A 16,525-nucleotide genomic window follows, 5' to 3' on the forward strand; every position below is an offset into this window, starting at 1 on the left:
AGGACGTCAGCTCAGTCAACTCCATCATGGGCACTAGCCTCCATAGTATCCAGAACATCTTCAAGGAGTAGTGCCTCAAAAGGGTAGCATCCATCATTAAGGACCCCCATCACCCAGGACATGCCCTCATCTCATTGCTGCCATCAGGAAGGAGGTACATGATCCTGAAGGCGCACACCCAGCGATTCAGGAACAGCTTCTTCCCCTGCCATCTGATTTTTGAATGGATATGAACACTATCTCACTATTTTGTTCTCTATTTTGCACTATTTATTAAATTTATCTTTTTAATATTAATTGTAATTTAGTTTTTATTATGTATTGCAAGGTAATGCTGGCAAATAACAACAAATTTCATGACATATGCTGGTGATATTAAACCTGAGTCTGAGTTGATGTTTTGAGCAGAGATGGTCCTGATTAAGTGGTGATGGGTTCTTCCTCTCCATAGACGCTGCCTGACCGGCTGAGTTCCTCCAGCATTTTGTGTGCATTGTTCACACTCCAAACTCTCGGTGCCATGAATGGATTTATTTTACCTGTCTGTAGACAACGTGGAGATTCAGCACGACATCAGCACAACTTTTGACAAACTTCTATAGATGTGTGGTGGAGAGTGTATTGACTGGCTGCATCATGGCCTGGCATGGAAACACCAATGCCCTTGAACAGAAAATCCTGCAAAAGGTATGAATTTGGCCCAGTACAACACGGGTAAAGCCTTCCCCACCACTGAGCACATCTACATGAAACGCTGACATGGGAAAGCAGCACCCATCATCAGACGAAGTCCTGATCTTGACGAGTCCTGACGAAGGGTCTCGGCCCGAAACGTCCACAGCGCTTCTCCCTATAGATGCTGCCTGGCCTGCTGCGTTCCACCAGCATTTTGTGTGCGTTCCACCACCCAGGACATGCTCTCTTCTCGCTGTTGCCATCAGGAAGGAGGTACAGGAGCCTCAGGACTCACTCCACCAAGTTCAGGAAGTTATTACCACTCATCCACACAGTTCCTGAACTAAAGGCGATAACTTCACTCAATTTCACTTGCCCCTTCATTGAAATATTCCGACAACCAATGGACTCACTTCCATGGACTCTTTATTTCATGTCCTCATTATTTATTGCTATTTATTTGTACAATTTGTTGCCTTCTGCAATCTGACTGATCTTGTTATAGTTACTGTTCTATAGATTTGCTGAGTATGTCCACAGGAATCTCTGGGTTCTATATGGTGACATTCAGTATATATATTTCAATAATAAAATTTATTTTGAACTTTAAACTTTTGATAAATTTCACGACGTTAGTGAAAATAAATGGATTCTGATTGCATCTTCATGGTTTTGAAGAGACAATTCAGTCTATTAATTCCATACTAGCCGCTAAGTCAATCTGCAGTGCCACAAACACTGTGTGACAGGTGTCAGTGGTAATAAGCCCAGTTCGGAAGCTATAACCCCTGCAGTTTCCCCATGTGCATCTACTCAGTTCCCCATCGAGTCCCAGTGGCTGCTTCTGCCTGGTCTCTCATGCAATGATGATCAGGCCCACTCTCATCTTAAAAGCAAACCCTCATGTCCTTCCTGTTTCTTATGTGTAACTCTAACTATAAACCCTCCTTGAAGCTAACTGTGGCAGCTTCTCTCTGCCGCTCAACTCTAAGGCCATTCGTTGTAGACCGAATCAAAGGTGGTGATGGATCAGCATACAAGATGGAGATTGAAAATCTGCCGGAGTGGGGTAATAACAACCTCACACTCACTGTCAGCAAGACCAAGGAGCTGATCATTCACTTCAGGAAAAGGAAACCTGAGGTCTATGACCCAGTCCTCATCGGGGGATCAGAGGTGGACAGGGTCAGCAACTTTAAATCCCTGTGTTATTACTTCACAGGATCTGTACACAGTGCGGTTATGAAGAAAGCATGGCAGCACCTCTACTTCTTTAGGAGTTTGCATATATTCAGAATGACATCTAAAACTTTGACAAACTCCTACAGATGTGGAGGGTACATTTGCTGGCTTCATCAGCCTGGTATAGAAACACCGAGGTCCTGGAATGGAAAGTCCTACAAAAGGTAGTGGATACGGCCCAGTCCATCACGGGTAAAGCCCTCCCGACCACTGAGCACATCTACACAAAAGGCTGTCATAGAAAAGCAGCGTCCATCATCAGGGATCCCCACCACCCAGGACATGCTCTCCTCTCACTGCTGCCATCAGGAAGGGGGTACAGGAGCCTCAGGACTCACAGCACCAGGTTCAGAAACAATCACCTCTCAGGCTCTTGAACCAAAAGGGATAACTTGACTTGCCCACAATGGAGAGTTAAATAATGATAGAACACATGACTTGCAGACCCTGAGGGAGTACCGAAGACAAAAAGGCCCTGCATGTACAAATACAGAGATCCCTTAAGGTAACAGAAGCAATTTGAAATGTTCCCACAATCAATATACTCACTTTCAAGGACTCCATCTCCATGTTCTCAATATTTATTATTTCTCCGTTTTCTATTTGCAGCTTGATGCCTCTTGCAGACTGGGTGAACACCCAGTTGTTGCAATCATTCTCTGATTCTAGTATTGTTATTATGCTTTAGGTTTATCGAATGTGCGCAGAAGAGCATGAATCTCAGGGTTGGATATAGTGACATATATGTAGCTTAATAATAAAGTTACTCTAGTTAAAGGAGCTTAGGAGAATCAATGGCACCGGATGACGACCCCTTTGCTTTCATCTTCAGAAACAGCTCCAACTTTAATCTCTCCATTTCCATTTTTCCTTTTCAGGGTTCTTTTGAAGACCCTGACCTGGAGTTACACACTGACTACGGTTCTTTGCAGGGATGGAACCTGCTCTCGGGGTTTCACGACTGGCTGTTATTCGGCGCACCAAGGGCGTGGCCTAAGAGCTTCATTTACCTTTGAAGGTCTGAGATTTTGCGGCTCTGCCGACGGGGGAGGAGGTTGGAGGAGATTTATGTGTCGTGGCAGATGGAAGATCTCTGGCTGTGTGCCCAGAGACCTGAGATCTTTGGGCACAGAGCTCAGAAAAAGCAACACAATGGACATTTAACATCGTAAACCAGCGAGTTGTTTGTTATGTCTCCCCTCTCGCTGTGAAACAGAGACAACTCCTCCCTTATTAAGGAGAGAGAGAGCCTGTGATATGTCGAATACCTGGTGAACGAGTAGTCTTTGGGGGTACTGCAAGTCTGTGTCTTTGCTGTTGCTTTGCTCACGCTTGAGTGCTTTGTGGTGGATGCCGATGTTATATTTGCCGGTGGGACGAGGGGGGGATTGTTGCTTGTTGCCGCTTACTTGCGGGAGGGAGGAGAGCTGGGGACGGGACTTTGGGATTCTAACATTTAACTGTCATTCAGTCTTTGGAGCACTCCTCTGTTTTCGTGGATGGTTGCAAAGAAAAAGCATTTCAGGATGTATATTGTACACATTTCTCTGACATTAAATGTACCTTTGAAGTTTGAGAGCTTCAAGGGGTGGAATGAAAATGCAATGAAGCATGGGCCAATGAAACTGAACAAGCCTGGACCGAGGCACTGAATGAACCTCCTGTTGAGCCCCCAAAGCCCAGGACGACAGGACTGGCAATTCCGGTGAAGCCGAGGAAACCCTCACACTGAGGTTGTGATGTGTTGGTGTCCTCCACAGACATCCCAGCTGAACTACAGGCCGTTTGATGTGGAGAACTTAAAGGATGGGGCATAGCATCAGCCATCCCCACACTGAGTGCTGGCACAGGCTCTAGGGCTGAATGGCCACCCCCTTGCTCTGATACTGGCCGAAATCCCAGACAAAGCTTGCACCTGCCCTCCGGGATGGAAACTCTTCCATGAAACGAGAAAGCATTTTCACACAAAGGGCAGTGAACCTCTGACCTGCTCGCCCTGTCGAGGTTTCTGGTGCTCAGGGTGCACTGGAGATGTGCGGTGAGATTCTGCTCCGTGAGGGCTTCAAGGGGTGGAAGCGAATCAAGGTGAAGCCTGGGGCAATGGAATGGAACAGAGCAGGACTGGACTGAACTACTCCCTTCTAACCCCTGGAGTTTTTAAAGAGTCACTCACAATATGCTGGAGGAACTCAGCAGGTCAGGTAGTATCTACAGAAATGAATCAACAGTCAACATTTCGGGCCGCGATCCTTCATCAGGACTGGAAGTGGGAAGATGCCCGAATAGGTTGGAAGGTGGGGTGGGGGGGGGGGGGGAAGAAGAGGGACGCCAACCTAGGTGATAGGTAAAGCCAGATGCACCAGGGAGGAGATGAAGTAAGAAGCTGGAACGTGATAGGTGAAGCCAGGTGCGTCACGGAGATGAAGTAAGAAGCTGGGAGGTGATAGGTGGGAAAGGTAAAGGGCTGGAAAAGACAGAATCCGATAGGAGAGGAGTGTAGACAATGGAAGAAAGGGAAGGAGGTGGGACACCAGGGGGAGGTGATAGGCAAGAGGTCAGAGTGGAGAACAGGAGAAGAGGGAAGGGGAAGGGAAAAATTACTGGAAGAAATTGATGTTTTTGCAGACCAAACCATCAAAACGGGAATGGGGACAGGGATTAAAATGGCTGGTCGCCAGGAAATTCCACTTTTTCTGCAGTTCAAAGGTACTCCGGTTCAATCTCCAGAGCCCAGGATGTCAAGACTGGCAATTCGACCGGAAACCTTTCCCTCGGAGGTTGTGATGTGTTGGTGTCCTCCACAGACATCCCAGCTGAACTACTTTAAAAACTCTCCTGCGCAGATTTCTTGTCGTCACCGAATATGACAACCAACTACAAAGTATTGGAGGGGCAGAATTTCCCGATGCTGGTACTAATCCAGAAAGCTACAACCCTTGCAACAAAACCACTCAGCCCATCCTGTCAATCCCAATTCCCAGGATCCTCCACACAGTCCTGTCCATCCCAGAAGCACTTCCTCGGACAACTTCACTCATCCCAGCATGGATGTGTGGAGCTCCCACAACCCAAGGGCTCTTCATCTCATTCTCGATATTTATTCCTTACTTTTTTTTGCTTCTTTGTACCTACTGTGAACGCGGCAAGAAAATGAATCTCAGGGTTGTATCTGGTGATGTACATATACTCTCAAATCAGCTGAAGGGGAAGTACTGGATGTTCGTGGAGAGTTACCACTGTCCAGCTCTCACAGCTTTCTGACTCAAGCATGCTATGATCATTTCTATTTCTTTACTTAGAGATAGCGGAACTGGCCCTTCCAGCCTTCAAGCCAGTAACCCCTCCCTGACTGAACCCTCACCTAATCACGGGACAATTTACAATGACCAACTAACCTACTAACCCGTACGTCTTTGGACTGAGGGAGGAAACTGGATCACCCGGAGGAAACACACACATTCTACAGGGAAGACATACAGGCTCCCTACAGAGGATGCTGGGAATGAACTCTGCTGACTTGAGCTGTAATGGCGTTGCGCTGACCGCTACGCTACTGTGGCACCCAATGGTCACTTCATTAGTGACTGGTTACCCCTCAGGCCTGTTTACCACAGCATGTCCAACAGCTCCACCAATTCCAGTCAGAGCGCTGTCGAAAATTCAGTATCCCCTGCTTCACAGAAACAAATATCAGAATGGTTTCCTTTTGACAGATCTTTATTGATGCAACTGAGAAAAGTCATTTTTACTGGTTTCGCTTTCAACCATAATGTACATTTTTTTATATATACACATCTGCAGCAACTGTTACGCCAAAGCCCAATGCTGACAGACCAACTTGCTCGGCCGGTTTAGTAAACCTTCCGCAGGCTCGAACTCCAAAGGGCCGCTCCTCGCTCTCTTCTTCGGCTCCTTTTCGAAGAGCTGCGTTCAACAAAAGAAACATCGAGAGAAATTAAAGGAATTGAAAATTACCACAAGCTCCAAGAAAAAACATGAATTAAAAACAAAGAGCAAAATAGCGAGGTAGTGTTCATGGGTTAGACCATTAGAAATAAGAACAGAATTAGGCCATTTTCCCCATCGAGGCTGCTCTGCCATTTCATCATGGCCGACCCATTTTCCTTAGACCCAATCTCTTGTCTTCACCACCCCCCGTATCTCCTCATGTCCTGACTAATGAAGAATCTATCAACCTCTGCTTTAAATATACCCAATGACTTCACAGCCACCTGCAACAAATTCCACAGATTCACAACTCCCTCGCTAAAGAAATTCCCCCTCATTTCCGTTCTAATGACATCCCTCTACTGGAGCAGACTCGATGAGCCAAATTCCCCAATGTCTTATAAAGGAATCTGACAGGAGAATGGATCATGGGGAAAAAGGGCAACGGGGGAGGAATTAGGCAGGAGGGGGTACGAGGCCAGACAGGGGAATTGAAGAAGAGGGAAGGGGGAGGGGGAAAAATTACTGGAAGCCGGAGAATTTGATGTTCGTGCCACCAGGTCAGAGGTTACCTAGACAGAATATGAGGCGTTGCTCCTCCAGCCTGAGAGTGGCCTCATGGTGGAACGGGAATGGCGATTGGAATTTGTTGGACTCCTGCGTCATCCTTTTGCTATCCTGATGCTCTCTGTCCGTGTACGACTACGCGGGATCACCGTGCCGCGCCGGTTCTGGCCTCGCAGGAGAGCTCGGTTTCTGTCACCCGTCACTGACAGCCTACCCAGGAATGGAGTTCCAGAAATCCCCCTCCCTCCTCACAACCTGCCCAGGCCACCTCTCCCACTCGCTGGGGAGGTGCGGAGCTACATTTTATCTGCTAATGCTGCTGCTTCGTAACGTCAGGCTGCTACTGAGCACAGAGACGATTAACCTGTGGATCCAGTGATGGTGAACACACTCTGAGGTTTCTCCCTAACCACCCCACTGCTTTGCTCTCCTTTCGCACTACCGATATATTGTTATTGCACCTTCATGCTTTTTCCATACGTACCGCACTGTGCTGCGGCAGCAAAACGACAAATTTCACGACATTCAGTACTGTGCAAAAGTCTTGGGCACAAATATACAGCCTGGATGCCAAGGTGTTTGCATAGCACTGTATTTGTCAACGTACATAAGAACATACAAAATATGAGCAGGAGTAGATCATCTGGCCCCTCGAGCCTCTCCGCCACTCAGTGAGGTCATGACTGATCTGGCCATGGACTCATCTCCACCTACCTGCCTTTTCCCCATAACCCTGAATTCTCTTACTACGCAACAATCTATCCAACCTCGTCTTAAATATATTTACTAAGGTAGCCTTCACTGCTTCATTCCAGATTCACCACTCTTTGGGAAAAGCAGTTCTTCCTCACCTCCATCCTAAATTTACTCCCCCGAATCTTGAGGCTGTGTCTCCTCATTCTAGTCTCACCTACCAGTGGAAACAACTTTGCTGCCTCTATCTTGTCAATCCCTTTCATAACTTTGTATGTTTTTATAAGATCTCCTCTCATTCTTCTGAATTCCAGCGAGTACAGTCCCAGACAACTCAACCTCTCTCCGCATGGTCTAACCCCCTCATCCCTGGAATCAACCTGGTGAACCTCCTCTGCACTGCCTCCAAAGCCAGTATATCCTTCCTCAAGTCAGGAGACCAGAACTGCACACAGTACTCCAGGTGCGGCCGTACAGTCGCAGCATAACCTCCCTCCTCTTAAATCCAATTCCTCTAGCAATGAAGACCAACATTCCATTTGCCTTCTTGATAGCCTGCTGCACCTGCAAACCAGCCTTCTACGGCTCATGAACAAGCACTCCCAAGTCCCTCTGTACAACAGCAGGCTGCAGTCTTTCACCATTTAAATAATAATCCGATCTTCTATTTTCCCTTCCAAAGTGGATGACCTCGCATTTACCAACATTGTGCTCCATCTGCCAGACCCTTGCCCACTCACTTAACCTATCTATATCCCTCTGCAGACTCTCCGTATCCTCTGCACAATTTGCTTTTCCACTCAGTGTACGCCATCAGTAATGTGCATACCTGAATTCAGCAGACACGCACTCACCTCTGGAACAGAAAGGTCGAAGAGCATGGAGAGATCAGCCTCCTGGTCAGACAAAGCCTTACCAATCACAGCTGCTGCGTTGGCCACGTCAGGGTGGTAGTGCTGCTGTAGAGTCTGGAGTGGGGACAAGGGAGCAGAGTTAGGGCACACATTCATACCCCAGCAGAGATTAACAGGAGACAAACTTCTATAGGTGAATAATGGGCAGTACCCTGACTGATATGTCATAGCCTGGTATGGAAGAAACAGTCTTTAAAGGATGCTTATTAGACAGGTACAGGGTGCTGACCAGAAAGAACTACAGTCTACAAATCAGTGAATTTGAATCGATCATGGACAGTGGAAGTAAACAAACCAACTGTCTTTGCCCTTGCCATGAGATCCAAGGAATGGAGGCCGCCATTTTGTGAAGCTGCTCTGCATCCTCCATTTTGTGAATTGGTTTTGCTCAGCTGGATCAGAGATTTAAAGTAGACACGTTGATGCTCCGGGTGGTCTGCTGAAGAGGAGATCATTTCCAAATAAGAAGTTATTTGTGAGGTCTGTGTCTGCCTGAGTGATTCGAGCTGGTTACTGGTTTGGTGACCATAAATTACCCATTGTCACTTGTGGAAGAGGGCAATAAATGGATGGTGGACTGGACCAAAGCCCTTAAGATGTTAAAGGTCAGTGAGATGACCTGCGGCCAATAACTCTGAAATACAACACTTAAACTGGTAAGGAATTAAAATAAAAGCAGAAGATTTGAATGCAAAGTAGCAACAACTCTCCAGAGACCAGCCATGGTGGATATGAAGGATCCCCATGGACACATGCAGATTAGATCTGTACCATGAGGAACACATGGCCAGCACAGACTCATTTCCCAGGCATTACCTTTTCTATTCTTTGACCGTTCACGGAGGGTTAGGGAAACTTAGTAGGTGTGCACACAGGTATTTGGCTGCGTAAATTCACGTGCTCTTCCATTGAGACACTAAAGCTACTTGTCAGTAAACATTCTCTCTGATCATTATTACTAAGGAGTAATCCTCATAACAAAGGGGACTGGCTCGGACCGAATGGCCTGTTTCTGCTGTGGCTTGTGCAAGTTTGCAGGAAAACCCCCGTCCACAAACTGACCAACCTGCAGTTCCCATAGGGAACTCTCCAGCGCTCGACACTGTGAGGGCTCCTCCTCATCCATAACGTACGGATCAGCAGAGAGACCTGGAAATAACCACAGGGAAACGTCCGTGCACATTAGTGTGGCTCCCTGAACCGTTTCCTCAAATGCAGCAAAGTGAACTTAAATCAACGGAAGACTGGCAAAGAGTACAATGTGATACAGATCAATTGCAGATGGAGTTTAACCCACACAGATGTGAGGCATTGCACCTTGGTAGGGCAAATGCAAGGAGACACTACACTGTCAAGGGCAAGATCTTTAATAGTGTTGCTGAGCAGAGAGATCTTGGGATCCAAGTTCATAGCTGCTTGAAAGTGGTTACGCAGGTCGATAGGGGGGGTTAGAGCAGCAAATAGAAACTTACTTTAATCAATCAAGGTGCTGAATTCAAAAGTCAAGAGGTTATGTTGCAACTTCATAAAAATCAGGTTAGGCTGGAGAATTGCACAGAGTTCTGCTTGCCCCACTATAGGAAGGATGTTGAGGTTTTGGAGAGGGTGCTGAAGAGATTTACCAAGATGCTGACGGGTTCAGACGGCACGTGCTATCACGAGAGGCTGGATAAACTTGGGTTGTTTTCTCTGGAGTAGCGGAGGCTGGTGGGAGATCTGATAGAGGTCTACAAAATTATGAGAGGCATAGACAGAGTGGAGACAGAGTATCTGTTTCCCAGGGGTGAAATGTCTAATACCAGAGGGCATGCATTGATGGTGAAAGAAGGTATGTTCAAGGGGGATGTGAGGGGTAAGTGTTTTACTCAGAGTGGTGGATGCCTGGAATGTGCTGCCTGGTGTGGTGGTAGAGGCAAATACATTAGAGGCTTTGAAAAGACATTTGGATAGGCACCTGGATGTGAGGAAGATGGAGGGATATGGACATGGTGTAGGTAGCAGGGGTTAGTGTTTGGGTGTTTCTGATTTACTTTTTAGCTGGTTCAGCACAACGTTGTGGGCCGAATGGCCTGTTCCTGTGCTGTTATATGTTCTAAAGGGAAAGAGAATTACATTAACACACACAAAATGCTGGTGGAACACAGCAGGCCATGCAGCATCTATAAAGGGGAATAAACAGACATGAAGGGTCTCGACCCAAAACATTTGACTGTTCAATCTCCCCCACAGATGCTGCCTGACCTGCTGAGTTCCTCCAGCGTTTTGTGAACATGTTGTTCTGGATTTCCAACATCTGCAGAATCTCTTGGGTTTACCGTTAAATAATTTTAGAACAAAAGCTGAGGTGTATTTAGAAACCAGGCAGTGGTGGCCGTTTGGCTTACTGAAAAAAACCTCAATCTATTCTCAATTCACCCCAGTCTTGCATGTGTACTTCTCTGATCCAACTCCCTCTTAGTAAGTTTCGCCGAATGAGTATACAAAAAGAACAAGAGCAAATATAGACCTCAGTGGTCTGAGTGAGATTAAATATAAGTACATTAAAGAACCGATCCAGAGTAAATGAAGTGTTACATTGGGAGAGCCTCCACTGACATTTCTCTGTTGTGAGTTCTTTTAAAAAAACTTACAGAAAATTAACTTTAAACATTGGAGATTCTCCTCCAAGAGGGCCGCAACCTTGTTGAAGGGCTTGGAGGCATGCGTACCTCAATGATTTGGAGAGCTATGTTGGCTGAAGTCAGGGCTTTGTGCTTCGGCTCTTGTTAGGGTCACCCATGCCAAACAGGTCAAAGGGTAGAGGCCAGACTAAGAGTGGTCCACTGGTCTTCCAGGTTCAGGGGTTTAGCTCAGGGTTAACAAACCTGACTGGTAAAACAAAATTGTTATGGAAAAAGCAATGAAGAAGCCTTCTCCATCTGGGTGTGATGGTGTTCTCGAGTCTCCACCCAGGACTTGTGTGACCGACAGTAGTGAAAACCGAGAAGCTGCTGACATGAAGGAAGGTGGAGGGTGTTCACTGCTGCCCCAAACACCAGCAGCAAGTACCAGAGATTCTGCATTTGTACGCCACAGTAGTGTAGCAGTTAGTGTGACACTATTAGAACTCAGGGCAGAGTTCAAAATTCAGTTCTGGTGTTCTCTGCACGTCCTCTCTGTGGAATACGTGGGTTTCCTTCTGCTGCTCTGGTTTCCTCCCACAGTCCAAAGACGTACCGGGTAGGTTAACTGGTCGTGTAAATTGCTCTGTGGATATGACTGAGCACACAGCCTTGTGATGCACCTGTGCTGATGGAGCTCGTGGAGGAAGTTTCATTGCCAACCTGAACCAGCTAGGGTCTGCAAGTGAGGAAATCAAGAACCCATTGAACAAGGAGGTTTTGAGGCCATGGTCTTGAAGCTTATTGATGAGTTTTGAGGGGATGATGGTATTGAATGCAGAGCAACTGCCCCGATTAACGGGAACTTACATTATCTCTCAGTGGTGGTGTTAGCCCTCTGTCCCAGCGCTGGAAACTTCAGACTAGATCTGACCGCTTGTCTCTGTGGCCCATTTCTAAGCGTAGTGGTTAGCATGTTTGGATTATACTGGGTGTTTGCAGCTGCTAGGCGGTGCAGCTTCAAGGGCAGGAAGGACTGACTCTGTGCTGTATCGCTAAATAACGAAAATGTTCCTAAGGCACTCATTTTAAAGAGTGAAAAATGAAAGATTAGCTTTATTTGTCACATATACATCAAAACATACAGTGAAATATACCGTTTGCAAGAGCACATTCCGATGTGCTGGGGGCAGCCCATGACTGTCGCTACACAGCACGCTCACATCTTTCTAACCCAAACCCATATGTTCTTTGGACTGTGGGAGGAAACCAGAGCACCCGGAGGAAACTCACAAGGTCACGGGGAGAACGTACAAACTCCTTACAGGCAGCAGCGGGATTAATCTTACAGCTGCTGCTGAGAAGCGTTACACTAATTATTACATTACTCCTACCTTTTCGTCTATTGCAAAGTTCAGTTTTCTACACATGTACCATGCAAAACTTTCTAAATAGCTGCATCACTGTCCGGTATGGGGGTGGGGGGCATTGCATCTGATTGGAAAAAGCTACACAGAGTTGTAAAATTAGCTAGCTCCATCATGGGCACTAGTCTCCCCAGCATCCAGGACATCTTCAAGAAGCGATGCCTCAAAAAAGCGGCATCCATCATTAAAGACCCCCATCACCCTCTTCTCATTGCTACCGTCAGGGAGGAGGTACAGGAGCCTGAAGACACACACTCAGTAATTCAGGAACAGCTTCTTCCCCTCTGCCATCAGGGAGGAGGTACAGCAGCCTGAAGACACACACTCAGTGATTCAGGAACAGCTTCTTCCCCTCTGCCATCAGGGAGGAGGTACAGGAGCCTGAAGGCACACACTCAACAATTCAGGAACAGCTTCTTCCCCTCTGCCATCCGATTCTTAAATGGACATTGAACCCATGATCACTACCTCACTATTTTTCTCTTTTTTGTACAGATTATAATTTATAGTTATTATAATTTTGTATTACAATATGTACTGCTGTCACAAAACAAAAAACCTCATGATATTACACCTGATTCTACTTATTGCAGGAAATTAACCGTAAAAATTGGAGAGGGTTCAGAGGAGATTCTCAAAAATGATTCCAGGAACGAAATGCTTATCATATGAGGAGTGATTGATGGCTCTGGACCCGTACTCATTGGAGTTTAGAAGAATGAGGGGGTTCTCATTGAAACCTATCAAATACTAAAAAGGGCTAGACAGAGTGGATGTAGGGAGGATGTTTCCAAAGGTGGGGGAGTCCAGGACCAGTGGGCACAGCCTCAGAACATTGGGAAGCTCATTTAGAAAGTAGATGAGGATGGTGAATCAGGCAGCTGTGAAGGCCAAGCCATCGGGTATATTTAAGACAGAGGTTGACAGGTTCTTGATTAGTCAGGGCGTGAAAGGTTACAGGGAGAAGGCAGAAGAATGGGGTTGAGAGGGAAATGCATCAGCCATGATGAAATGGCAGAGCAGACTTCGATGGGCCGAGTGGCCTAATTCTGCTCCTTTATCGTACAGTCTAAATACAAACAAACTGTTCCAGACAAGGGGTAGTACCTTGATCCTCAGTAGGTCGGTGAAGAAGAACTTTACAGGACGGATGCCGACGGATTAGATTACATATGAGGGGGATGGTCATTAGGAGAGCCTCAGGCGGTGCGGTGAGAGCCAGTCTGGATAAACGCTTGCTGAATGCTGCCACCAGGTAGGCTGGTAAATGGCTGTGTAGAGAGAGACGGAAAGAACTCAGTTATTATACACACACAAAGGGGGAATTTGTGGAATTCATTACCACAGGCATCTGTGGTCAAGTTACTGGGTGTATTTAAGGCAGGGGTTGACAGATTCTTGAAAGAATCTGGGGAGAAGGCTGGAGATTGGGGCCGAGAGGGATCTGGATCAGCCATGATGAAATGGCGGAGCAGACTCGATGGGGAAATGGCCTAATTCAGCTCCTGTATCTTATGGTCTGTAAAGATCGATGATGGTGTGGAATGAAGCAGACAGAAGTTTGAAGGAGGTCGAGACATTTCGAATTGGTTCAGTTGCACCCTGAGGGTTAGACGCAGGGGAAGTATGCACCAAGACCCACAGGGGAAACACTGCAGATGTCTTGCTCATTGCACAAGGCTGCATGAGCTGATTTTATCTTCTTGCACTCGAAGCGAGACGTGAAGAAATTTGATCAGGTTACATGGGGCTTGTCATTGAAACTGAGAAACTGTAAACAAGAGCAGGATGCAGCCATTAACGATGGAACAAAATAGTTCGTAATTCGCTCATTGTTCTGATTCAGCAGCGAGGTATTTGCAAACAGAGGAGGCATTGTACACATGTCGAAGGTCATAAGAACTAGATTATTAGAATAATATAATATTCGTTAACCATTTCTGTAAAATACATAGGGGAAAACACTAACTAGTCTGATACAATGCCCGAAGGAACCCCAGGAGTTCCGCAGCCCTCTCCCTGCCTTAGCACTGGTCACAACCTATAAGACACAGGAGCAGAATTTGGCCATTCAGTCTACTCTGCCATTCCATCATGGCTGATTCATCATCCCTTTCAACCCCATCTCCTACCTTCTGCCCATATCCCTTAATGTCCTTTACTAATCAAGATCCAATCAACCTCCGCTTTAAATATACCCAATGACTCAGCCTCTAGAGCAGCCCGTGGCAGTGAATACCACCAATTTATCATTCTCTGGCTAAAGAAACTCTTCCTCATCTCTGTTCTAAATGGACGTCCCTCTATTCTGAGGCTGTGTCCTCTGGTCTTAGACTCACCCACTACAGGAAACATCCTCTCCACATTCACTCTATCTGTGTCCTCTGGTCCTAGACTCCCCCACTATAGGAAACATCCTCTCCACATCCACTCTATCTGTGTCCTCTGGTCCTAGACTCCCCCACTATAGGAAACATCCTCTCCACATTCACTCTACCTGTGTCCTCTGGTCCTAGACTCCCCCACTATAGGAAACATCCTCTCCACATCCACTCTACCTGTGTCCTCTGGTCCTAGACTCCCCCACTATAGGAAACATCCTCTCCACATCCACTCTACCTGTGTCCTCTGGTCCTAGACTCCCCCACTATAGGAAACATCCTCTCCACATCCACTCTACCTGTGTCCTCTGGTCCTAGACTCCCCAACTACAGGAAACATCCTCTCCACATTCACTCTACCTGTGTCCTCTGGTCCTAGACTCCCCAACTACAGGAAACATCCTCTCCACATTCACTCTATCTGTGTCCTCTGGTCCTAGACTCCCCCACTATAGGAAACATCCTCTCCACATCCACTCTATCTGTGTCCTCTGGTCCTAGACTCCCCCACTATAGGAAACATCCTCTCCACATCCACTCTATCTGTGTCCTCTGGTCACAGACTCCCCACTATAGGAAACATCCTCTCCACATCCACTCTATCTGTGTCCTCTGGTCCTAGACTCCCCCACTATAAGAAACATCCTCTCCACATCCACTCTACCTGTGTCCTCTGGTCCTAGACTCCCCCACTATAGGAAACATCCTCTCCACATCCACTCTATCTGTGTCCTCTGGCCCTAGACTCCCCCACTATAGGAAACATCCTCTCCACATCCACTCTGTCTGTGTCCTCTGGTCCTAGACTCCCCCACTATAAGAAACATCCTCTCCACATTCACTCTATCTAAGCCTTTCGAAAAAACCATGGTGTTGCCCATTCACCACAGTTCCTCAAGTACAGTCCCATATTAGGGTGCCTCCTTTGTTTGCAGACAGCCCTTTGCTGCTGAATCAGAACAGAACAGGGAATGAGTTTTTAAATATTCCATAAGGAGTTTGCAGATACTTGATACAATATCAAACACACATGCAAATTTCTACAGATATAGTGAGGAGGAAATTCCAACTGGGTGCATCACCGTCCGACACGGAGGGGCCACTGCACAGGATCGGAAAAAGTTGCCAAAAGTTGTAAGCTCAGTCAGTTCCTTCATGGGCACCATCCTCCCCAGCACATCAGAATCAGATTTATTACCACAGGCAGCAGCAGTTCAACGCAATACATAATCCAGCAGAGAGAGAGAAAATAATAAAATAAAAATAATAACAATTAAATCAATTACATATATTGAACAGATTAAAAATGTGCAAAAACAGAAATACTGTATATTTAAAAAAAGTGAGGTAGTGTCCAAAGATTCAATGATCATTTAGGAATGAGATGGAAGAGGGGAAGAAGCTGTTTCTGAATTGCTGAATGTGTGCCTTCAGGCTTCTGTACCTCCTACCTGACGGTAACAGTGAGGAAAGGACATGCCCTGGGTGCTAGAGGTCATTAATAATGGACGCTGCCTTTCTGAAACATCACTCCCTAAAGATGTCCTGGGTACTTTGTAGGCTAGTACCCAAGATGGAGCTGACTAGATTTACAACCCTCTGCAGCTTCTTTCGGTCCTGTGCAGTAGCCCCTCCATACCAGACAGTGGTGCAGCCTGTCAGAATGCTCGCCACTGTACATCTACAGAAGTTTTTGAGTGTATTTATTCACATGCCAGATCTCTTCAAACTCCTAATGAAATATAGTCACTCTCTTGCCTTCTTTATAACTACATCGATATGTTGGGACCAGTACATCCAGTAAATCTTCTAAAGTCGATGCCTTAAAAAGGCAACATCCATCATTAAGGACCCCAATCACCCAGGACATGCCCTCTTCTCATCGCTACCATCAAGGAGGTGGTACAGGAGCCTGAAGACACACACTCAACTTTTCAGGAACAGTCACTGCTGCTGGGTGATGGGATGGAGATATGTCTCTACTCCTTCCCTCTGCTAGTATGTAGGTCACCCTTGGACAAGTACCTGCTTTGCCCCGGTTCAGGGTCACGTGAACCCATGGGAGCAGGTGGTGGGTG

The 16,525-nt window shown here is 46.6% G+C and overlaps 1 protein-coding gene across 1 annotated transcript in view; it reads right to left on the bottom strand.

Annotated features, from left to right (window-relative positions):
- Positions 1 to 5,616: 5,616 nt before the first annotated feature.
- Positions 5,617 to 16,525, bottom strand: part of noc4l (nucleolar complex associated 4 homolog) — a 64,288-nt gene continuing 53,379 nt past the window's right edge. Inside the window, exons 12-15 of the mRNA XM_073051937.1 lie at positions 13,174 to 13,337; positions 9,106 to 9,188; positions 7,980 to 8,093; positions 5,617 to 5,841 (exon numbers count right to left, since the gene is read on the bottom strand). Coding sequence (XP_072908038.1) covers positions 5,725 to 5,841; positions 7,980 to 8,093; positions 9,106 to 9,188; positions 13,174 to 13,337 — 478 coding nt within the window. The 3' untranslated portion in view covers positions 5,617 to 5,724. The remainder of the gene's footprint in view (positions 5,842 to 7,979; positions 8,094 to 9,105; positions 9,189 to 13,173; positions 13,338 to 16,525) is intronic.

The sequence above is a fragment of the Hemitrygon akajei genome, chromosome 7 (assembly GCF_048418815.1).
Source record: "Hemitrygon akajei chromosome 7, sHemAka1.3, whole genome shotgun sequence".
NCBI lineage: Eukaryota > Metazoa > Chordata > Chondrichthyes > Myliobatiformes > Dasyatidae > Hemitrygon > Hemitrygon akajei.